Below are 24,293 nucleotides of genomic sequence, written 5' to 3'. Positions count from 1 at the left end.
ATTGAAACTTAATTGTTCCTTAATATGCAATTTCTTTTTCTTTGCAAAAATATTCACACATTTGTGGGAACGTATAGCATCTGATCAATTAAATACAGCCACTGCCATAGAGATTGTGGGTTTGTTTTGAGTTTTACTGATAAACTTGTAGGTCAATATACATGTATACAGTCATAGTTATCTGACCACCTGTGACAATGGCGAAGGTACGTTATACAAACGATATACATGTAGTACCTTCTGCTTTTATTAGTTTTAACGTTGGTACGATTTCTTTTTGAAACAGATGTAATTATTAATGCTGAATTTAATGCATCATCAATATATTAAAGGGAAGGTACCGGTCCCTTTTGCGAAATTTGAATAATACTGACATACTTGAATGTATAGTATTACAACAATTTACAAATCATAATATTTTATGCATGCATAGTTTATATTGGTTATTAAACAAAATAGATGATTAGTATACAAAATACTAACAGGCTATATCATGTCAAGCTTACATCGCATCTGAAGGGATGGAAAGCGTTTGTACGTATTGAGCATGTGGGTTTATTCAATATGATCGGTTGATCTAATCGGAATTTGGCATACACAATTATAGCATTTCAGAAATCCGCGGAGTATTTAGCGATGATAAGTCAAACGTTAAAGTAATCCATTAAACATTCGACAATTGACACGTTAGTGATAAACACGTATGTATGTCCCCTTGTCACTTATCCAAAAACCGCTATATCTTACGGTAGAGTTTCCATTGCGCATGTCTTTGCGCAATCTGTTGAAATACAATGCATTTGTACCCTTCAAGAACTTTTTTCGATATCAATTATGAAATAAAACGCAATATAAAAATAAAAACATAGTAATAAATTATGTATTTTCGTAGCTTCGTATTCAAACAAAGATAGGAAAAATCATTTTTTGTTACTGAAATCTTAATATAGTGTCACTTTTCTGGGTTTAGATTATCCGGCTGCTCTACCTAAGCTATTTTAGAAATATACAAGATTATCTTTTTAAAAGATTGGTAAGCTAGCGCCGTAGCCATCATAAAACAAAGAAGAAGATTTCTAAAACATTGTTTTAATTTTCTGAATCGATTAATTATCAATAGGAAGGCACAGCGGTGCTGGAGTGGGGTCTCAATTTAAAATTGTGAATCTAGAGTGGGCTTCACATTAGCAATGGCAAGCTCATTGACTGTGGTTTGATCATTATGCATTATTCAATTTCAATATGAAAATTTTCTAGGTCAGAAAAACGATTGGTACTGTTTTGTAGCAATTGTATTTTCTCGGGTCTTTCCGGCAAGCTCGGAAAACATATCCGAGGTTGTTTTCCGAGCTTGAAGATAGTTAAGAAAAAGCTAGCTGTTTATTGTAATATTTAAAATACTTGGCATTGTAAGACCTAAGCTACTGTTACTTTTTCGTTGACATTTACAATAAAACACAAAAATTCAAATCATGTGTAGATAATAAAACGAAATTCACATGGTACAGTTCATCTACAGTATTACATTATTAATTCCTATACAGAATCCCCTACTATGAAGTCGAGCATGCGCATTCCAGTAAAAGAGACTAACGTAGTTGCTAGCGTTCGAGAACGCCAGCAATAAATTACATGTTACAATACCTTTTCTCAATCAAATACCGTAGTTTTTAAATTAATATCAACAATATCCCATTCTTTCGTGGAGTGAACGCGCTTCCTATTAACCCCAACAGTTATTCATAGCAAATACAATATCAACTGAAGGCTCTAAAGCCTTACCCAGGCACCAAAGACATATCCCTTTAATCAAGGAGTTGTCCTCAGCTAGTATAAAGTGACCGTTTAAATTGCAACTAAAACTTCGTCGCTGCTTATATACTCCCACATCTCAAGTAATCAAAAGGGAGTAATAAACCGGACATGTTATTACCCAACTCCAAAAGACAAAACGGGATAAATTATTTCGATTCCGAGTTTTATTTCAATGGCGTCACGTCTGACGTCATATAATACTGCAAGTGAATGAAATTTGCAAAATATAAAGAGAGATATATAATCCGTCCAGTCAATGAACGCCAGAACTATTTAATGATCAAGTAAAAATGCTTATGCTAGTTTTGTTATGTATTACAACAGGCTTGAAATTAAAAATCCATTGTAATTAAAAAGGAGTAATGCATGTTAGAATATCTCCCTTACAAGGCAAGAAAGTGACCATGGAAATGAAATATATTGTCATCTAAATGCTACGAAAGACAAATAGAGCCACATAAAAAATATTTTTATCTCGTAATTACGAGTTTATTAATTTGTTATTACGAGAAAAGATCTCGTAGTTACGAGGAAAGATCTCGTTATAAATAATTACGAGAAAAGAGTGAAGTAAAATCAGGTAGAACATCTGTATGTTAATTCTTACGGTCGGTGGAATATCACCAGTGACCGTTTGATGCTGGGGATACTTTGGAAATGAACTTTGCACAAAATTGAATTCGTGAATTCTTTGTTGAGCTGAGAAAATTACGGCGATCTGTTTTCAATTACTTTCTTAAATTTTGGTTTGTTCCTTTATATAACAAAACAAATGTTGACTGTGTTTTCGGGCAACATTGATTATATTAGCCCCTTTGGGACGAAAATATTGCCCTCCGCTTCGCGTCGGGCAATATTTCGTCCCTCAGGGCTAATATAATCAAAGTTGCCCTCAACCCCAGACAATATTTGTATAATAATAAGGAAGAATGGCTCTTCCGAAATTGTTTAGTTCATGGCCCCTGGGTCAGGGGTTCTGGTTTAAGACGCGGAGGCCATGCACTTCACAATTTTGGAAGAGGCATTCTTTCTTATCATTACTATGTACTTTGTTCATTTGCTTAATATCGAGGAGAGGAAAATATTTTTGAAGTAATAATGCATTTTTTCTATATAATCATTAGAGTCCCGCCCTTAAACCAGAACCCTGACCCAGGGTCCATGAACTTAACAATTATAATCATTCGAACCTGTCCTAACACCTGAACCCCTGACTCAGGGTTAAAAAAATACATAATTTTGAAAGAGGACTCTTCCTCATCATAACTATGTGCTCAATTCATCGGAACAATACCCAGGAGCAGAGGAGAAAATTTTTAAATGATTACTGCATTCACTTAGAGCTCCATGCTAACACAAAAACCCGGAGGCCATGTACTTCATAATTTTGGAAGAGGCATTCTTTCTTATCATTACTATATACTTTGTTTATCTGCTCAATATCGAGGTGAGGAAAAAAATTTTGAAGTATTAATGCATTTTTTCTACATTATCATTAGAGTCCCGCCCTTAAACCGGGGTTTTTGTGTTAGCATGGAGCTTTAAGTGAATGCAGTAATCATTTAAAAATTTTCTCCTCTGCTCCTGGGTATTGTTCCGATGAATTGAGCACATATTTATGATGAGGAAGAGTCCTCTTTCAAAATTATGAATTTTTTTAACCCTGTTTCAGGGGTACAGGTGGTAAGACAGGCTCTAATGATTATATAGAGTATGGTTACGTAATTTTAAACGATTTTTTTTATTGTACATAAGATTTGTTCAATTAAGTCACTGTATGTTTTACTACAATTTAAATATATTTCTTCAAAGTAAGAGAGTTTATTAATTGGATTAAACAATTATGTCATTAGTATGTAATTGACATTATAAAACATGAGGGTCAGTGACGTAGTTTAAAAAAAAGAGAAGGGACTTCTAAGGCAAAATATTTGCAAAATTTGGCTAAAAAATCAGACTTGCACGCGTTACTCATATTGTATCTCACACTGTTGCAGTTATGAGACAATATTTTTCATTTTAAAATATCATTTTTTATCACAACTAAGATAAAAAAACGTTAGATTTTTATATATTTTTTTAAATTAAATTTTATCTTTTTTTTAGATACCTGAAGACTTTTGGCTTGAGGGACTTGTACCAGCTGTTTTCACTCCCTTTGATCGATCTGGGCAAGTTAATTGTTGGAAAATGTTTGATAATATGTTGTCATCGTTTCGTTTCCACAGAGGTTTTTTTTCTCGTCAACACAAACTAAGTAAATTAGAAAAAACACAAGTGTTTATCACTGTATATTTCGAAACTAACCATTTGATCTTAGGTTGAAAATCAGAAAATATGCATGCTAACCATTGAAATCTCGGACATATACCATTATCTCAAATTTTAGATTTTAGATCAGACAAGATTTGACCTGTGCATGTACAGGTTGATCGATTTATGTGAATACGATTTGAATTCTGCCACCGTTTCCGTACAAAAGATTTTTCTTTCACTTTATAAGCTGAGATCAAGATACGAGTGCCCCTCCTCTAAGCTAAATGGTCAACAACCCTGCAGTGTATTCTTTTCATATTGTTTAAATAGGTTTTGTGGAATATTAAATATCTTTCTCCCTTTTCGACCGCTTTTCGTCTTAGTCAAAGACACAAAACACTTTTCATTTGTGTGACTACGAAATTGATCAACGCCAATAGAAATATCAATGAATATTGTACACCATACATATTGAGCAGAAGTGTTTACTGTCATTACTATTATTTGTATCATTGGGTCTTGCTTTAATGTATGTGGAATCATCTTCTGAAATTTATGTTGTATTAACTACAGTGTTCAACTTTGACTGAACTTCAGTCTTTGATGTCATCCTCCAACCAGATGAAATAATCTACTATATTCGAAAAGGTGTCATAACCTATTTAATTTAAATTTGTGATATCAATTAATCGAATACGTAATCCATAAGAAAGGAAAAAACATATATCACTTATCCGAAAACGTGATATATTTTAAAGAAATATGCGATATTACAGTAAAAACGATGGTTGGCGCATGACGGAAGATCCACAAACACCAAACAAGACACGAAAAAAATATATAAGTGAATTTTTTCAAGTCTAATTTACTGTTGATATATATACACTCAACAAAACTTCTAAGTGTTTACCCAGTATAATGTATTTCCTAAATGAAATAATCACATTTATCTTGCCGACGGAGTGACTAATTTCAACTTTACTTTCAAATTGGTTAAGCATTGACTTTGCCCCCTGGTTGCGGTTCGAAACCTTGACCTTTGCTAAATATTACAAACACTTCCGGTTTAATTGAATTTCGTTAAGATCGAGCCAATAGCAACTTCTCGTGCCTTTTCGGCAAACTCGGAAAAACACCTCGAAAGTATTAATTAACATTACCTGATGTTGGAATTTTAACTAAAATGGAGTCGCTTCCCATTAGAATAAGTATCGACTTGACAGCCTTGTGTGTCGCTTCTGTGGTATATTTTAGGGTATATAATTGACTTTAATGAGGTTCTAGCTCACATCTAAACAGATCGTAAAACGTGTTGTATTTGTCATGGGGTATATGGGGTAGGTGATATATATTTTCTAAGCTACATTTGGGAACAAGAACTCCAATACCTTTTTGTGGAAATGACGCTGAATTTATTGTTGTATTCGAATATAATCGAGTAGATGGTTTCCACAAGTACAGGTGATCTAGCCCCCCACTTTTTTGGAAAGTTAACAGTAGGTAAGAATTTTTTTTTTTGAATCATACTATTCCCCCCCCCCCCCCCTATCCCCCACGGATTAGGATTTTCATGATCTTAGTAATAAGGTTTTTTTTATTTTTTTTTTTGCTTGTCAAAATTTCTGAGGATTAGTCTAGCCCCCCCCCCCCCGCCCCCACTTTCAATTTGCAATTCAAGCGGCGTGAATGTAAACAAATGAACAATGGAAAATGAAAACATGAAATGTTGAAATAAATGAACGCAATTATGAATACTAATTAACTAAAATAATTAATCCTGTGACATTCTCCCCTGTCTAGAGAAAAAAAAATGTATCCTGACATTTTGCTTCAGATCAATATGGACACCAATTCTGAAAACAATATAGCAACTGAAAATAATAAACATAAAACTATACATTTTCTGTGACATTCTCCCTATGTCAGACATTCTCCGTATCTGAGCTTGTCGAAAAGGCCCGAGAAGTTGCGATTGAAGATCGAGCTTATGGATTGTTTAAGTTGCAGATGAAAATGATGTTACACTATCAAATAGAAAAATTATATCAAAATAACCTTTCCTTTGGATTGCTGGATATTCAAAGCAATGTCGATGACAGCAAATTTAAAGTTAGTACAATCTGTTGTAGAAAGAATGCAAACACCATTATTCAAACGGATCAGGTTTTTTCTCAATGATTATTTTGGCCATGTTAAGTGATTTTTTTTAAACCATCAACAAAGACTAATATCAATCATAAAGGGTTGCTAATCATTAACGCAGAAAAATATCAATTCAATTTTTGACGTTTAGTCTAGACTCTAGACTCATCCAAAAAATCTTGACAAGTAAAAAAATAAAGGGAAAAGGTTACTTTCCACAATCCTGAAAATCCTAATCCGTGTGTGTGTGTGTGGGGGGGGGGGGGGGGGGGGGGAGGCAGGTATTCTTTTCTCTTCAATTTCACTGTTCATTTCCTTATTTTCAATTCAATTTTTACATGGTCACAGAAAAGTTTGGGGGGGGGGGGGGGGAGGGGGAACTCCATGTTAATTCAATAGTTTGTATGTAAATTTAAGAAAAATCTTTGCTACGTAAAAAAGTGCGGGGGTGGGGGCAGGTCCCCTCCCTCCCTGGCCCTACCTCCCCCCCCCCCCATGATGCTACGTGCCTGTATTGCGATATCGAAATAATTAAAAGGAGTGTCTCTTTATAATAAAAGTAAGAAAACATACATGTTTGTCATAATAGTGTTTCACAGCTAATAAAAGTATCTGCGCTTATGAAATATATGACTTGCTTGTTTACTTTATACATGTAATTTAAATCTGAAAACATAAAATATAGAAAACTCCTTTTAAATATTGTCAAACAAATTGGTGAACTTGATTAATAAATTGTTAAGTTAATTTTACCTTTTTATTTTCACAAGACGAATTCAACCAAGGTTGCTAGGTGGTAAACAAATCACCCATGCATCAGACCTTCCTCAAATCTTTAGACATAACTTTGTAAAGAGGCTGAATGATCAACAACGATCATATCTGCTTAGAATTTAGGATATGACTTGTTAAGCTATAAACTATTATCTAGCAGGAACAGATCCAATATCTAACCTTTTAAATTTGGGTATTTTTCCTACATTTATATATACGAGAGTAGAGCTCTTCTTCATATAGACACCAATGCAGTCTAAGAAAGACCTCGAGCAGCGATCCCTCTTAAGCTATAAACTTTTACTTAGTGTAACCCCCCCCCCCCCCCCCCGAGATTTTAGCTTTAAAATTTGAATACATGTATTTTTCATTAGATTTAAATAGAGTAGATTATTCTTACAATGACCATGATTATCCAGTCAACTAAACAGATGGATTTTAAATTGTCTACTTGAACTGGTACAAATTTACACAACCCTTTCATTTAATTTAATTTCAGAGAGCTTGACTTGTTCAAAATTGAACCATACTGTGCATACTTGTTGAAAAACAATATCAAAGCCATATATGGTAAATAATGTTCAATTTGTTTTGATTTCGATATGATTGAACAGGTCCAAAACAACTTTTCAGTTTATCTTTTAATAAACTATTTCATTAACTTTTCATAAAACGTTCACTTTGATTTTGCCGGATATTATTGAGTCTGTTTCAAAAACTCTTCCTTTAAGTCAATGGGACGACGGGAGAGGGGAAATCTTTGACCAAAGATGAAAGAAAGAAAATCCTTGAAAAGTGGATCCAAGTTTCTGAGGGAAGGTACGAGACCAAGAACTGTCGGTACAGTTCAGAACATTATTATTATATATTAAGTTGTTAGAAGGAGATACAGAGACTCTTAAGATATAAAAGTATTTTTATTGATTATTGTATATAATTTCCTTGCATTCTGTAGTTGTGACAAGCTGTTGTTGATCATACGCCGTTCCCAAAGACTAAATGTATAAACTAAGGATGGCATTTAGACTTATTTGTTCATAGTCATTATCTGAATATTTTATTATTAACACATCAAACTGAACATTATGAAACACATGTCTTTGTCATTAAGTTCAACGAGTACTTGGTCTTGAATCGCTGACCTATAAGTTTGTTATTTCATCAAGGTTAAAGATTGTTGCCCACGTTGGTGTTTTGAACGTTCGAGAAAGCAAGGAACTGGTATGTACCGGTGTGTGTGTGTGTGTGTGTGTGTGTGTGTGTGTGTAATGTATAAGTTTAAACCAACGAGGATCCATTTTAACAATATGAATTTAATTGTAGGCAAAACACGCAGAAGAGAGCGGGGCAGATGCCATAGCTTCGCTCCCACCTTTGTTCTTCAAGCCTCAATGCATAGGTACATTTGTAAATGTTATACATGAACAAAATGAGAGAGAGAGAGAGAGAGAGAGAGAGAGAGAGAGAGAGAGAGAGAAACATAAATGATTTCCATTTTCCAGAGTAGCAGCTTATAAACAAAAAAAAACCTACATATTTTCAGACACTCTTATAGAACACTGCAAGGCAATAGCCGACGTGGCGCCTCACCTGCCGTTTTACTACTACCATTTGCCAATCATGACAGGTGTTGATTGTAAGTAGTGTTGGTAGACTTTATTATCGATCGTTTTTTAACAACAAAGAGGGATTGTTTCATTGCGCGAAAACAAAGGTATATTTATTTGATGAATAACAAGACTTAATTTTAAATTTACTTATAACTATCCTGTATCCTTTCATTTGGATAACAAATGTAAACATCATTTCGCCTCAGTGTTAGAATTTGAATAAAATTGCTTCTTGTCTTCAAAGTAAAAAAAAAGAAGCAGGCATTGCTCATTAATTAGAAATTGAGCCCAAAATGGTTTGATGATGGAGGGCTCAAAGCAAATTTGGACGAAAAACTGCATCAATGTTCATACCAAGAACCGAATAAGATTTTTGCACAACTTTTTGTTGAGAATCCCTTTCACAGCTAAAAAATAAGCTTCTGTACAAAATTTTTCTTTAAGGATTAAAGAAAATGAAACAAGTGGTAACATAAGATTTTCATTCGACAGCCTAGAGAACTATAACGAAACTGTTGCATAATTTAGATATTACTTCAATTCATTTGACCTAACATTTATGATATTGATTTAGACAATCTTTTTGTTAGGTTAATCTTTGCATCATTCAGTCGTCTATTTTGTTTACCGTGGTATCTGGAGGTTGAATGGTCAATGAATTATACATCAAATCTTTCCTAAAATTTTAGATATGATACCGTAGTTTTAGCCATTATCTGTTATTTAGCACAGAAAAATAACAAATATTTCAGTTTTAGAATTTGAACGTTATTCTATATCTTTAATTATATATTGCTGTTCTTCTCAGGAAAACTAATATAATGTAAAAATGCCTTCTTAAATATAAATACCCAGTATATGCACACAATGTACATTTATTTCATTTCGACATCCTTTTCAGTATTTTGTATTGCCTTATGTGTTTTATCATGATATTTATCAGTTAAATATAATTTTATTACTAGCATATTCATAAATTTCAGTTAATATGGAAAATTTTCTTCGAGAAGCAAAAAAATCTATTCCAAATCTGGCCGGAATTAAGTTTTCATCAAAAGACCTGGTGGATATGATCGGATGTGTCTTCCAAGATAACATGAATGTTGTGTTCGGTTGCGATGAGGTACATGTAAATTATTTCCGTTTGTCTGATAATGTACCGTAATCCATGACACCCCCTCCGTCTTTGTGTTAACATCGAACATCTCCAAGTCTATCAATCATCTTTTAGACAGAGTATAGTTTTTCATGGGAAATAAATTGCATTATGTTTTCTATTTTGAAAATTACTAAGTACATGATTTGTATGCATGGAACAGTTTTCCCAGACCCGCATATGTAATTTTTTTGTCTTAAGAGTGGCTTTAGAATAGAAGCCTGATAGGTTGACGGTGTCTTGCGGTTTTGCCAATAAACACGTACAGGAAAATAAATAAAGAAGAATATGGTCATTATTCATATCTTATTGCAAAATAAATAAATCTCTCTCTCTCTCTCTCTCTCTCTCTCTCTCTCTCACACATTATCTTTCTCTCCAAGATAAGTTTACTTTCAGCAACTCCTTGCTGGGTTAGTTACCGGGGCTCATGGAGCAGTCGGGAGCACACATAACTTTATGCCAAAAGTCTTTGAGAGAATGATGGAGAATATCAAGACAGGAGAAATGCAGAAAGCACGAGAGGAACAATTGCGTGTTCAAAAGCTTTGTAGGCTAATGTACAAATACGGTAAATCTAAATACAAGAAATGATTTACAGATATACATGAACAAGTATGTATAGTTTTACAGTAATGAACAAGTTGACTTGCATATCAGCGTACAATAATATATCTCCTAGAATTTCTACTATTTCTAGTGATGCAACTACGCTGCAATAAAAATCTAACAAGAGGCCCATGGGCCACATCGCTCACCTGAGGAACAATAGGTATGATAAAATCAGCTTAATGGAGTCTTATACAAACTATCAGGACAATGTACAATAATACATGTAGATCCTGTATAATTAAAAACATTTTTTTCCTTTGAATATTCTTATGTTTATAATCATTAGTCCCTTTTCTAACAGGATGATTTTATAGTCATATCTTTTTAAAGATTTACCCTATATATTCCTTTGTTAAACTTTGACCCCCCCCCATTGTGGCCCCACCCTACCCCTGGGGATCATGATTTTCACAACTTTGAATCTACACTACCTGAGAATGCTTTCACACAAGTGTCAGCTTTCCTGGCTGATTAGTTTCTGAGAAGAAGATTTTTTAAAATTTACTCTGTGTATTCCTATGTAAAACATCGACCTCCCTTTGTGGCCCCACCCTACCTCCGGGGGTCATGATTTTCACAAATTTGAATCTACAGTACCTGAGGATGCTTCCATACAAGTTTCAGCTTTCCTTGCCGATTAGTTTCTGAGAAGAAGATTTTTAAAGATTTACTCTATATAATCATATGTTAAACTTCGACCCCCCCCCCCCCCATTGTGGCCCCATTCTACCCCAAGGGGTTATTATTTTAACAACTTTGAATCTACACTGCCTGAGGATGCTTCCGAACAAGTTTCAGCATTGCCGGCTGATTAGTTTCTGAGAAGAAGATTTATAAAGATTTACTCTATATACTCCTATGTTAAACTTCGATCCCCCATTGTGGTCCCACCCTACCCCAGGGGGTCATGATTTTCACAACTTTAAATTTACACTACCTGAGAATGCATCCACACAAGTGTCAGCTTTCCTGGCTGATTAGTTTCTGAGAAGCAGATTTTTAAAGATTTACTCTATATATTCCTATGTAAAACTTCGACCCACCATTGTGGCCCCACCGTACCCCAGGGGTAATGATTTTCACAACTTTGAATCTACACTACCTGACGATCCTTCCACACAAGTGTCAGCTTTCCTGGCCGATTAGTTTCTGAGAAGAAGATTTTTTAAGATTTACTCTATATATTCTTCGATCCTTCATTGTGGCCCCACCCTACCTCCGGGGGTCATGAATTTCACAAATTTGTATCTACATTACCTGATGATGCTTTCACACAAGTTTCAGCTTTCCTGGCTGATTAGTTTCTGAGAAGAAGATTTTTAAAGATTTACTCTATATATTCCTATGTTAAACTTCGACCCCCCATTGTGGCCCACCCTCAGGTGAGCTAAAAAGGTGTTAAGTTTACAATACAATAAGTTGTTAAAGTTGGTTTCTGGAAGAACAGACTTTGAAAATTTTCTTCATAAATATTGACATTTTTTTTACTTTTTTAATCTTTAGTTTTTAAGATCTGTGTACAAACATAGAATTGTGAGCAAATCTATGTATCTTGCTTATAATTCGAAGTTTAACACTCAAATATGGTTAGTAAAAAGAAATTGTAAACAATTAAACACAAGAAACATGCACTACATGTATAACAAATAAAAAACACAATTTATTTTTTCGAAATGAATCATATATATGATACATGTATATACCTACATATTTCCGTCAGCGATATCAAACTCTATTTAAACTGAATAAACTCGAGAAAATGCCGAGCATCTCAACAAAACCTATTGCATTAATCTTCCATTACGCAAAAGATAATGCCGAATTACCGATAGAATGAATTGTATTTTAGTACCCCTACATCAGATTTTGCTTAATTTGCGCAGGAAAACAGTTAACTGTTTGATTCACCGAAGTCTCTGTTTGATTTGATACGTAACAATCACGAAATACAGACGATAGTTTCCAGGTTACAAAGCATAAATAATGAAAACGATACGAAAATCAGAACAAGCTAACACCAACGTCATGTGTGAAAACTGTCAACGCATTGAAATATTTAGCCTCAATTTACTTCACAAAATCGGCACCAATATATTTTGCATGTTTCAAAATTTCCCTTCATACGCGAACTGTTGCACAACAAGCAATTTCATCATAGTCCGATCGACCCTTTTTCGTACAATGTCATGGCTGCTTGAAACAAAGAACCTCGTTTTAGAAGTATGGAATCATTTTACCGGATGCCGAACCCGAAGCTATTAAACTGATTGAAACACGCCTTTCCTTTATTATTATTTTCGTAATAACTCAAATTTGAAACAGAATTACACCTTAATTTTTGCAATTTATATTTTCCTTCCCATAAGGATAATTTATGCTAAACTGCGTTGAATTTGCATCGGTAGTTCCTGAGAAGAAGATTTTTAAAAATGCACCCCCCTTTTTCTACAGTTTCAAGGTTTTCTCCGCTTTGAATGCAGATCGGACTTTTATTTCTGCAATTTATATTCGCCCTCCCATAAGGATGATTTGTGTCAAATTTGGTTGAAATTGGATAAGCGGTTTTAGAGAAGAAGTTCAAAATGTAAAAAGTTTACAGACGGACAGACGGACGGACGGACAGACGGACAGACGGACGGACAGACGGACGACGGACAAAATGTGATCAGAATAGCTCACTTGAGCTTTCAGCTCAGGTGAGCTAAAAATGAAAAGTAAACTATTAAACATGGCACGTGACTGTCGGATATTATTTGTTACAGGGTTTGCAGTTGACCTAATATGGTTTATACGTGGTCAGTAAATTTCATATGGGGCGGGAGAGGAGTAGAGGTCAACTACAAACTATGTAACAATTATATCTTACCGACTGCCTTTGTATAGATTGCAAATAATTCATAAAAAATATTTTTAAAAACATTTTATAACAAATTTACAAGTTTCAAATTGGATACAAAAACTTCTGTCTTGATACTCTAAAGAAGGAAGTAATATTTTGTAATGTAAAATGGAACATACATAGTCTCTAAGTAACTGCTGTTCACCGAGGATTTTCTTATACATTACCAGGAGGTAAGAGGTAAAATATATCTATGTCCATCTGGTGAGAATTATTATTTGGCAATATAGCCGACGATTCGCCTACTCATCTCGACATTTCGGAACATTTTAACACAGAAACCGCGTTCTGTAATTTCTTAAACTATTTGGAGCTAGAAGCTAGTAGAGTAGTTGCTTATTGAATATTGTCTGAAGCGGAATAAATTAACAGCGTAAATATTTAAACAAACCTCTGCCAAGTAACTGGAGAACACGTTTTTTAATATTAAAAACCAACAAAACATTGTAAATAAATAAGGGTGCAGCAAAGTTTTTCAAAGACAATTTGAGAGGTCAAGATGGAAACTTTGAAGAGTTCGACCTCGTTAAGTTTGACGAGATGTAAGGCCACTTTTTACATGGATTTTTGAAGACCATCGCTTCTTGTAAGATAAATGTTTCGCCTGATAGTCCTAAGGAAGCAAAACACTTATTAGGGTTGTTACGGATTCATGAACGGTTCAGGTTACCATCGCCGTCTATGAGATTAATCAACCCGATGCATAGATTTATGTGGTCAGTATAAAACGTACTAAGCAATAATACCGAGATGCAGTTAATATGAATGTCTAGATCAACGTATTGTTTTCAACTTTATGACTAATTAACACTGTCTATTGGGCTGTTTGAGTGGGATTAATCACCCAGTTCAACATGAAAATATCTAAAGCGTTAACCTGACCTGAATTGTCGAAGATTCTTGGATAATTCTAGCAAAATGGTAAATGGAGCTTCCCCATCCACCCGCACAAAAGTGACAATACCATACAATTAGCTTATACGTAGTATATATATATATATATATATATATATATATATATATATATATATATATATATATATATATATAGTCCCTTAGACTCTAATTATTAATAGAGGAAAGGCTAATATTATTAGAGATTTTCAAAGATAATAGGGTTTTTCCCACAGGTGCTTGAGGACAGGATCGACCCTCTGTGTATATAATATAGTAGAGGGTCTGATTTTTAAAAAAAAATGTTTGCTTTAGGTAATTTTGGCATTGAATGTATAAATTAGATTAGAAATAGGTCATACAAGGATAACTTAATAAAAAAGAAAAAGAAAAATAAAGTCCCGGGGGTCTATATACTGGGGGTGGGGGTGGAAGGGGAGGGGGTCGATCCTGTCCTCAACAAAAACCTGTGGTTTTTCCTCACGTTTTAGCCTTCCAAATTATACGAAACTTATATAAAACCAGAGGGAATTAATTTTAGTACAAGTTCTTGAACTTGTGTACCAAAGGTCTACAATGTTTTATCCGGAAAATGACTATATTCATGTGGCAGTATCCAACTCCCGGAAAATAGCTATAAAGTAAATTTGTCCCCACGGAAAGCCTGCTATATAAGGTATTTCCCCCTTTTTTACCCAAGGTAACTCCATGGAAACCTACTATGTATTTTCCCCATTCTTCCATTCCCGTTATGTTTATGCCCAACCATCCATGGCAATATTTCGCAATATTCGAAATAACCAGACTACACATAATGATGGACACATGTAATAACTGCATAGCTCCTCACACAAACTACTTGACAAAATACAGCATTGACTTAATTTGACGTGTACTTTAGTGAAAAAAAAATGAAGGAGGTTAAATAAGATTGCAAGATTTATTACCTCCTTCATCCTTCAAAGGTAATTCATTTAAGATATAAACTGAACAAATTGATAATTTTTAAAGCTTTTCTCTCTACTTTCTGATACAATGCGACTATGTGCATTAATGGGATGCTGAAATTTTGGTTTCAGTATATGGGGTTTCTGAGCGAGGGTCAAAATTACTATCGATAACGTAATAAGAACGAATTCTAAAACTTTCTTCATTGTTTTATATAACCAGTGGCATCAAGCGCATTGATATATTTACTCAAGCAAATTATATATGAAATGGAATGGTATACCATGTATACAATTTGTAAGCAAATAAAATGGAGGTTTTTAAAGGTAAAACCCCTGTTTACGAGATATCTATACTTACCTGCATCAACTTTTTGCATTTTCCCCGAGCTGCCTACGATCATGCCTGAACTTTTGAGACCACCCCTGTGGTATCATCTAGTGTTTACCCATAATGCACAAGCATACTTCCGTTTCAGTTTTGTGAGGGCCTACACAACTAGGACCCAATGAACAGGGGTGGGTGATGCAGGTAAGTATAGATATCTCGTAAACAGGGGTTTTACCTTTAAAAACCTCCAGTTTACATCAATATCTATACTTACCTGCATCAACTTTTTGCAGAATTTGTAGCAGAAATATTGGGCGGGAGATTACAATCACTATCATATAATAGTAAAATAAAGAATACACTCACCCAAAAAGATATTCTATTTTTGTTCTATTTCTTTTGCCCATCTCGATGTATCAAGAACTGATGACTTGGCAAAGCGAGCTTCTCCTTGAGGAACATCTCTCATATAGAATGAAGTAAAGGTGTTTTCTGTTGCCCAATGAGCTGTCTGTAGAATTTCTTCTAGAGTTGCACCATTGAAAAGGGCCCATGAAGTTGCCAATCGTCTTGTATCATGTGCACGCACAGGAGATAAGGTCTCACTGTTATGTTCATACACAAACTTTACTAGTGACACAATCCATCTTGAAATTGAATTCTTGGATGCTGGTTTTTGCGAGTCCGATTTGTAAGTCAAGAATAAACACTTTTCATCACCACGAGAAGACTCTGTCCTTTTAAGGTACATTTTAAGTGCTCTACAAGGACACAAAAGCAAGTCTCTACTGTATGTTGCAAAGCTATCAAACTCTGGTATGAATATTGGTTTCCATGGCTTTCCTTATCTCTGAGTTTTGGCTAGAAACTGTATATTTGGTAATAAACGTATTCCATTCTGCTCAAGACGTAAATGTGACTCTCCAATTGAAAGAGCTTGAATTTCGCTTACTCTTGATGCTGTTACCAGAGCCACAAGGAACACTGTCTTCCATGTAAGGTACTTCATATCGCATGAATTCATCGGTTCAAATGGGGAGTCACACAACTTCCAAAGAACAGTCGGCAAATCCCAATTTGGAAGTAATGGTCGTACATTAGGTTCAGAATTGTATATTCCTTTTATTAACTTTGACAGATCAGTGTTGTTACTGACAGAACTATTGCTCCAACCCTTATGCATAGATGCTATCGCTGACCTATAACCCATTAAAGTATTTGGCTTACAATTACGTTCTTCATGCAAATAGATGAAGAAGTCTGCTAAATCAGCTACAGTGGCCTCAACTGAATCCTTTTGGTTCTTGGCACACCATTCCTTGTAGATTCGTATTCTAGCATCATACATTTTTCTTGTTGACTGTCTTCGGGAGTTGAAGATAAATGACTTAGCTTTCTCAGAAAATCTATTCTCTGTTCTTTGTTGTTTGAAATTTTCCAAACCGCAAGATGCAGACTTTCTGGACTTGGATGAATGAACTGCCCTCTTCTTTGAGTCAACATGTCTCTTATTATTGGACGTTCCCTTGGAATGTCGACCAATAGATGTAGTAGGTCTGGAAACCATGACTGTCTTGGTGAAAACGGAGCGATGAGGAGAAGAACACACGACTCCTGTTCCACTTTCCTGAGTACTTTCGGAATTAATATGGGAGGCGGAAATGCACATGCAAACATTCCTGTCCAATCTACAGCTACCGCATCGCATTCCCATGCCAAGGGGTCTGGAAACGGAGAACAAAACACTGCTAGTTTCCGGTTTTCCCTTGTTGCGAATAAATCTATGTTTGGAGTGGGAAAAACTCCAAAAATCTGCTGAACTATTTCTTGGTTGAGACTCCATTCTGTCATCTTGGGAATTTGTCGCCCTCTGGACAACTGATCCGCTATTACATTCTTTTTCCCTGGAATGTGAGCTGCTTTGAGCTGTATCCCGAGAAGGTGACACCAATGCAGAATCCTCCATGTCATCACGCATAAGGCTGCAGACTTTGTCCCCCCTAGGCGATTGATGTAAGACACTACTGTTGAATTGTCTGTCCTCAGCAAGACTTGCCTGTGTTTGACATTGTCCCTGAAGTGATGAAGTGCATTCTCCACTGCACTGAGTTCCAAAAGATTTATATGTGATGACTGTTCTATTACCGTCCATTTCCCCGACACATTGCGATCCTCTAGGTGGGCTTCCCACCCGTACGTTGATGCATCCGTCCACAAGGTTAGGTCTGCTCTGAAGCTCAGAATAGACGTTCCTGCCAGAACATTCCCTCTCTCTATCCACCAGAGAAGATGTGGGATGAGAAAACTGTCCATTTGAATCAGATGATCCAGTTCGTCCACATGTGGACGCCACTGGGACAGAAGGCAGAACTGAATGGGACGCATCTTGAGTCTGGCAAGAGGTACCAAATCTATACAGGCTGCCATTAAACCAAGGACTCTGAGGAATGTACGTGCTGGGATAAAAAATTCCATAACCATGGTAGAAATTGCCCCACGCAGATTGAGAAAACGGTCCAAACTGGGGTAGACCATACCCTGTTGGAGGTTGAATAGTGCTCCAAGATAAGTTATCTGTTGCATTGGCTGCAGAATTGACTTGGATTGATTTATTACCAGGCCCAAGTCCATCAGCAGAAACAAAGTTCTCCTTAGTTGATGAACTAATGTCATTCGATCTGCATTTTTGAGAAGCCAATCGTCCAGGTACATATAAATGGAAATCTGTTGACTTCTTAGATGTGCACCTATTGCCCCCATTAATTTCGTAATCACTCTTGGGGCTGTTGCTAGACCGAAGGGCATTGACTTGAATTGATAATGGATATTGTCTATGCAAAACCTGAGGTATTTCCTGTCTTCTGGATAAATTGGAACATGTAGATATGCATCCTTTAGATCTATTGATGCCACCCAGTCTCCTACATTCAGAGCCTGTATTATTGACCTTAGAGATTCCATCTTGAAATGTTGATTTTGGAGAAATATATTTAACGGTTTCAAATTGAGAATCGGACGGTAACCTCCGTCTAGTTTTGGAACAACAAAAAAGGAGCTGTAAAACCCCTGACCTTCCTGGGTCTTGGGAACAATCTCTATGGCACGCTTTTCTAATAAACTTTCTATTTCTTCTAAAATACATTGTCTTTGGACGACATCTTGTACATTTGTTATTCTTACTCCTGTATTTGGAGGGTGTTTTATGAACACAAGTTTGAGTCCTTCCTGGACTATTTTGAAAATCCAATCGTCGGATGTAATTTTCATCCACTCCCTGTGGTACGAAATGATCCGACAGCCTACTTTGGCTGATTTCTGCAACTCGAGTCGAGTCTCTAATTGATCCGTCAAAATTACTTTGGGGGACGAAACCCCAAACGATTTTGGGCAGAGCCACGAGTTTGACCTCTGAAGGAACCTCTTGAATTGAAATTTCGTCCTCTTCCTATAGTAGTCTTTTGATTCTTTTCTGCAGCAAACTTTCCCTTCTTTGCAAAGGATGACTGCTGTTCTTTCGGTTCCGAGGTGCCCACTGAATCATCTCTCTTTCTTTTTCTTGCAGAACTGAGGGCTGAACCATCTCTCTGCTTTGAACCCCTCAGGTGCTGTGTTTCTTTAGCATCGCGCATACTTTCTGCACTGGCGTGAAGAATATCAAAATACTTCCCACAAAAGAGCTTAGGATTCAGAGTTGTCTGTACAAGGAGTTTGTTTTCAGTTGCTTTGTTTTTAAAAGCCAAATCCTCAATGTGAATGGCTCTGCGGGCTGCAACTGCACCCACTAACATGCGGGAAGTAACATCAGCCATTGACTTGAACATCTGCATGAGTGCTTGTAGGGCCTCTGTTTTGTCCTCATCAGATACAACGTTATCAACGTAGGACGTAATTAGAGAGGCATATGTCAACTCTCTTAGAAGAAGTCGAGATCCTTGATCTATCTTCCATAACTCATTGTTGCGTGAATGCAACATAGGGTTGCGGAAACGGTAAGAATTTTTGTTTCCTTTTCTCCCTGTTGTAAAACTGCTGTCCTCAATGTTGTCATCAAGGCGCGGCGTTGTGCAGTACTTTTCAAAGTCGGAAGAAGTGACTCGGTATTTTTCATCATCTGATGCTTTATAAGTCCGAATCGCACCTTTTCGCTGGAATTCTTCATCAACATCTGTTAATGTGTTTAAAATGTACCCATCCATAGGCAAAGACTGTTGTGGGGTAGATGATTTTGTCCCAATCAAACGATTTGACATGTATGATATGAAGTCTCGGCTCTGAGTTTCAGAGGCATCAACTGAGTTGATGTTCAGTTCTGTAGACACTTTTTTAACAAAATTTGTCCAGTCTACCATGCATGAACCATTAGAGTCTGTGTCATGCGTATGTACTGAACCTAAGACAGAGTTATCAAACTCTGAACGATTATCCTCGTGAACATCAATAACATCATCAAGTGAATTGCTTAAGACTTGATCAGTTTCACCTCTGTGGCTTACCAGATCATCGTCATCCGATTCTCTGGAGCGTTGATCATCTGACGGTCGAAATCTATCGAACCTGTTACACGCCCTGTCTGAACGAACATCAGACGTAATAGCAATAGTCGGTTGTTTATTCGATTCCTGGACCAACTCTTTAATTCTAGCGTCAATCAACCTTTTCATGCAATTCTCTTGATATTGCTGCCATTGGGCTTCGAAATTCCCCAACACGAAAGGCGGAAAATTACCTACTTGAGGTGGGACTGAACCCTGCGTCAAGTCGCCGCCATTTTGACTCATTTCTGTCGGAGAAAGAATTTCTGATGCAGCTACGTTTCCCGCAGAGGAAACTTGACTATCAGAACGATTGCCACTATTCCCCACAGAGGGAACTTCTGGATTTGGCAATGTAGCTGACTTTCTCCCCGCTTCAGAATTCTTTCGCTCGATCATCTTTCTGATCAACGTCCGTTTTTCCTCTGACCACTTACTGCAAACTTCGCATGGAAATGCTTCGTTGCAAACTCTGTGTCTATAACCCTCTGCGTGGTCATCCAAAACGGTCATTTCTCTATTACATTTTACGCAAATTTTAAATGAATCAGACATTTTAAGACCGCAGGCTTAAGAAATTTTAATCGAAGAAAAACACGCGGCTTTTCTTCTCGAATGCCCGAACAAAACTGAAACGGAAGTATGCTTGTGCATTATGGGTAAACACTAGATGATACCACAGGGGTGGTCTCAAAAGTTCAGGCATGATCGTAGGCAGCTCGGGGAAAATGCAAAAAGTTGATGCAGGTAAGTATAGATATTGATGTAAACTGTAATTTGTAAGCAAATAAAATGGCTTTTTACAAACAAATGCGTAAGAATTTTAATTGGAAGTAAAGTTCGCCAACTAAGAGGTAAGTATTTTCATTCCTTGCTATTTCGAATACAAACAAAACAATTGCCTCGAATGGTTCACCAAAACATGACCGGAATAGAAGAAAGGGAAACAAGCATTCCTTTTGCAATATCTGAAATAATTATAGCTCCACGCAAAAACTGCTTGGCAAATTTTGACTAAACTTGTTATAATATGAAGAAAGGAAAGAGTAAAAGAGTGCAAAATTTATTACCCCTTTCATCCTTCAAAAATCATTCATTAGGTATAAACTGTACAAATTGGTAATCGTTAAAAGTTTACTGACTCTTTATTTCTGGATATCGTCCAACTGGGTACAATAATAGGATGAGAAACTGCAGAAATATTGGCTTCGATAGGTTGGGTTTCCTTGCGAGGGAAATGTGTACTGTCGATAAAGTAATAAAAACGAATGTTTTTAGATAGCATTAAATGCAACAATGAAAATATATTCTTGATGAATCGTGCTGGAAAAGAAAGCGACATAGTAGAAAAATACATAACCTGTTAACCTGCTTACCTAAACATAAGAACATATCCTACTTTTTCATCCAATCAGAAGTCGCTAAATATTCTAAGAGATGTCTTTAAGAATTTCTCGAAGTTCGTAGCGACGTTACATTTCAAATGACAGCTAACACAATAGAGAGATGATATTTGATTGGCGCAGAACTTTTGATCAGCCAATGAAAAAGTAGGCTATGTTCTAAGTAAGTTAGATCATATGAAGTAATAAAAAAGATGGGGGAATAAGATGGCGCAAATGCCCATTCGGTTTAGTAGTGAAATACAATTTTGAATTTATTTTTTCCCAATAAAATCTATTCAAATATATTATAATAAAAGTTTGCAAAAGCAAAATTTTTAACTATATACAGTTTTAATATGTTTAACAAAAGATAAGAAAAACCATCCCATACCATGAGGAAGGGGCTCTGTCGCTTTGCCCCCCCCCCCCCACCCTTTCTTAATCGCGTAAATTTTACTTCATGTGATCTATTACAGTAAAACACGCTTATAACGAAGTCCCAGGGACGGACAATTTAACTTCGTTATAAGCGTAATCGATCGTTATATCCGTCAAGTTTACAACATGAAATACAGACTTGGGGAATGAAATTCACTTCGCTGTAAGCGTCAATTCATTATATTATATATAATTAAGCGTGTTCGCTATAACCGTGTTTTACTGTACAAACTATTACTTGATATGAGCTACTAACTTTAAAAAGAGTAAAAACCAAATGTATTGACTGAAATCAGAACCCTACGTCACAGGGACCAAGGCATTGAATTTAATGTCAAAAAGGGCTTGGCCCCTGAGCCCTACGTGTACATGTAGCTGTTAACCCGGTGACACAATTATACATTTAATAAAAACAAAGGTAGGCTATAATCGAAGATTAGAAAGCTCGCCTATGTAGACGAGACGACACAGACATGAGACCATCTTGATCAAAATATGATCTATTTTATAATTTTAATTTATGATTAGATACATGTACCAACTGATTAGAAAGCTCGCCTATGTAGACGAGACGAGACGACACAGACATGAGACCATCTTGATCAAAATATGGTCTATTTTATAATTTTAATCTATGATTAGAAACCAACTAAAATGTAAGGTCATTTTATTTTAAGAAAAAAGTATGTCTAACACCTAATTCTCTTGTTTCTTTCAAATCATGCAAATATTATATCATATCATATCATATCGCATCATACATGTATTTATTCATTAACAATCTTTGATATGATTCAAAATGATAGGATATTGTATTATACTTTAAGATAATGTTTCATATGATACTGTTTCATATGAAATATGATACCGTATTGCATCATTTGTTAAAACAGACTGACTAATATATTAAACTATACGACTCAATCTTGAATCATATGTTACAGTGTATTTTATGATTCCATATCTTACATTAATAATTCCATTATCTTACATTAATAATACAATATTATTTTACGTAATTTTGTGAAAACATAAACTATGATATTATATAACATATATCAAAGATCAACATCCATGTCATCTTGCAATTTTAAGTGAAGTAGGACCATAGCATCCTTGATAAAGGAGGTCAGACTCTTTCTTTTCTGAGAGTTTCATATACATTGGTACATAGACCAAGAAAGTCATACATGTTCTAAACTATTTTGATCAGCTACCCTTGCATTAAGAAATTTTTACGCGAGTTCTCTGATTCGCAATTCCGCCGTTTTGCATCAAATCCTGGATGTCATATAGTTCAACTCTGTCAGAAAAAGAAATTCTTTTAAGCAATACTAAGTATTTTAAAATCCGCGAGGTGTGCCTCTCGCGATTTTACACGGATATTAAGAAAATATGCGGCAAAAATATCTTGGGACAGACTTTAGTGTCATTTACATCTACGGTCTCTGTAATTTGTAAAATATATTGTGATAGCATGAATTCACTGACGTCAAATAAAAAAGGTCCATAGCCATTAGCTAGGTAATTAGTTATTATTTATGTGAGTAATCGTATTATTAGTGTCTGGTATTTTAGTTTAAACACGTCATTAAGAAAGAAACGTGTATATAACATGTGCGATGAAATCATTTGAACGCCATTGGGTACCATTTACTATTCTTAATTATTGTTGCTAAAAGGTGTGTTTCATACCTGTGCAGTTGATATATTAATTTTTTTAATCAAAGTTTATTTAATCGTCTTTGTTGTGATTTGTTTATTTCATTCAGGATCTATCTTGGGAGGAAATGTTGCAGCCCTAAAATACTTCATGCCGCTGGTTGGTCTCGATCTGGGTCCTCCGAGAGAACCAATGAAAGCCATGAATGAAAACGAGGCTCGACAGTTTAAAAAAGATGTAGAAGACTTGGGATTCTTTACATGGGATCCTGCAACAATTGTATAAAATTCTGAAAATACGATAGAATTTTGTTAATACTAATAAATTACGCAAAACCAAAACATCAATCTACCAACACCTTTAACTTACATTTTTATTAAGGATGACATTTGTATAATTTCTGAAAAATGTTGTCAGTTAGATGGTAAATGAATGATATCGTGTTTCGTATACTAAATAAATACATTTATCACGCGTTTATCTCAATATGCGGTGGATGTCACTCATGGGATAATGTTTTGATATTCCACTGTGTTCTTACGCCACGTGACATCATAATAAAACAATACGTAGCTTCAGGCGAATGATTGACGTAGAATGAAAAAGTAACAAAACAATTCAGTTGAAAAGTGTTCTGCAGTAGAGCTATAACTGAGAGACTGTTTTATTTTTTTTCCAAGAATTTATAAAAAATATGGTCAAAATGAAGTGTTTGTTTCTTTATCTTTAAGGAACTTTTTTCCGTGCGTAAAGTTGTTGACGTCTTGTAGTAAATGTGTTGTGCGGCTAACAATAATAATTTTATAGACACAATTAAGATTTAACAAATGATGAGGTAA

General features: G+C 35.5%; 1 protein-coding gene across 1 annotated transcript; it reads left to right on the top strand.

Annotated features, from left to right (window-relative positions):
* The first annotated feature begins 145 nt into the window (after positions 1 to 145).
* Positions 146 to 23,927, top strand: LOC128156872 (N-acetylneuraminate lyase B-like). The gene is made up of 10 exons (XM_052819195.1): positions 146 to 206; positions 3,922 to 3,986; positions 7,487 to 7,557; positions 7,719 to 7,806; positions 8,154 to 8,208; positions 8,311 to 8,386; positions 8,531 to 8,623; positions 9,581 to 9,720; positions 10,153 to 10,324; positions 23,564 to 23,927. The coding sequence occupies exons 1-10, from the start codon at positions 198 to 200 to the stop codon at positions 23,737 to 23,739; spliced, it is 945 nt and encodes a 314-aa protein (XP_052675155.1). The 5' UTR covers positions 146 to 197; the 3' UTR covers positions 23,740 to 23,927.
* The last annotated feature ends 366 nt before the right edge of the window (positions 23,928 to 24,293 follow it).

The sequence above is a fragment of the Crassostrea angulata genome, chromosome 7 (assembly GCF_025612915.1).
Source record: "Crassostrea angulata isolate pt1a10 chromosome 7, ASM2561291v2, whole genome shotgun sequence".
In the NCBI taxonomy this organism is placed as follows: domain Eukaryota; kingdom Metazoa; phylum Mollusca; class Bivalvia; order Ostreida; family Ostreidae; genus Magallana; species Magallana angulata.
The sequence above is the reverse complement of the archived record's forward strand: the minus strand, read 5'-3'. Positions and strand labels throughout refer to the sequence as shown.

Coding starts and splice junctions, on each gene's coding strand:
- LOC128156872 (XM_052819195.1), top strand. Junction 3,987..7,486: donor ACTCCCTTTGATCGATCTGG/GCAAGTTAATTG, acceptor ATTTAATTTCAG/AGAGCTTGACTTGTTCAAAA. Junction 9,721..10,152: donor TTGTGTTCGGTTGCGATGAG/GTACATGTAAAT, acceptor GTTTACTTTCAG/CAACTCCTTGCTGGGTTAGT.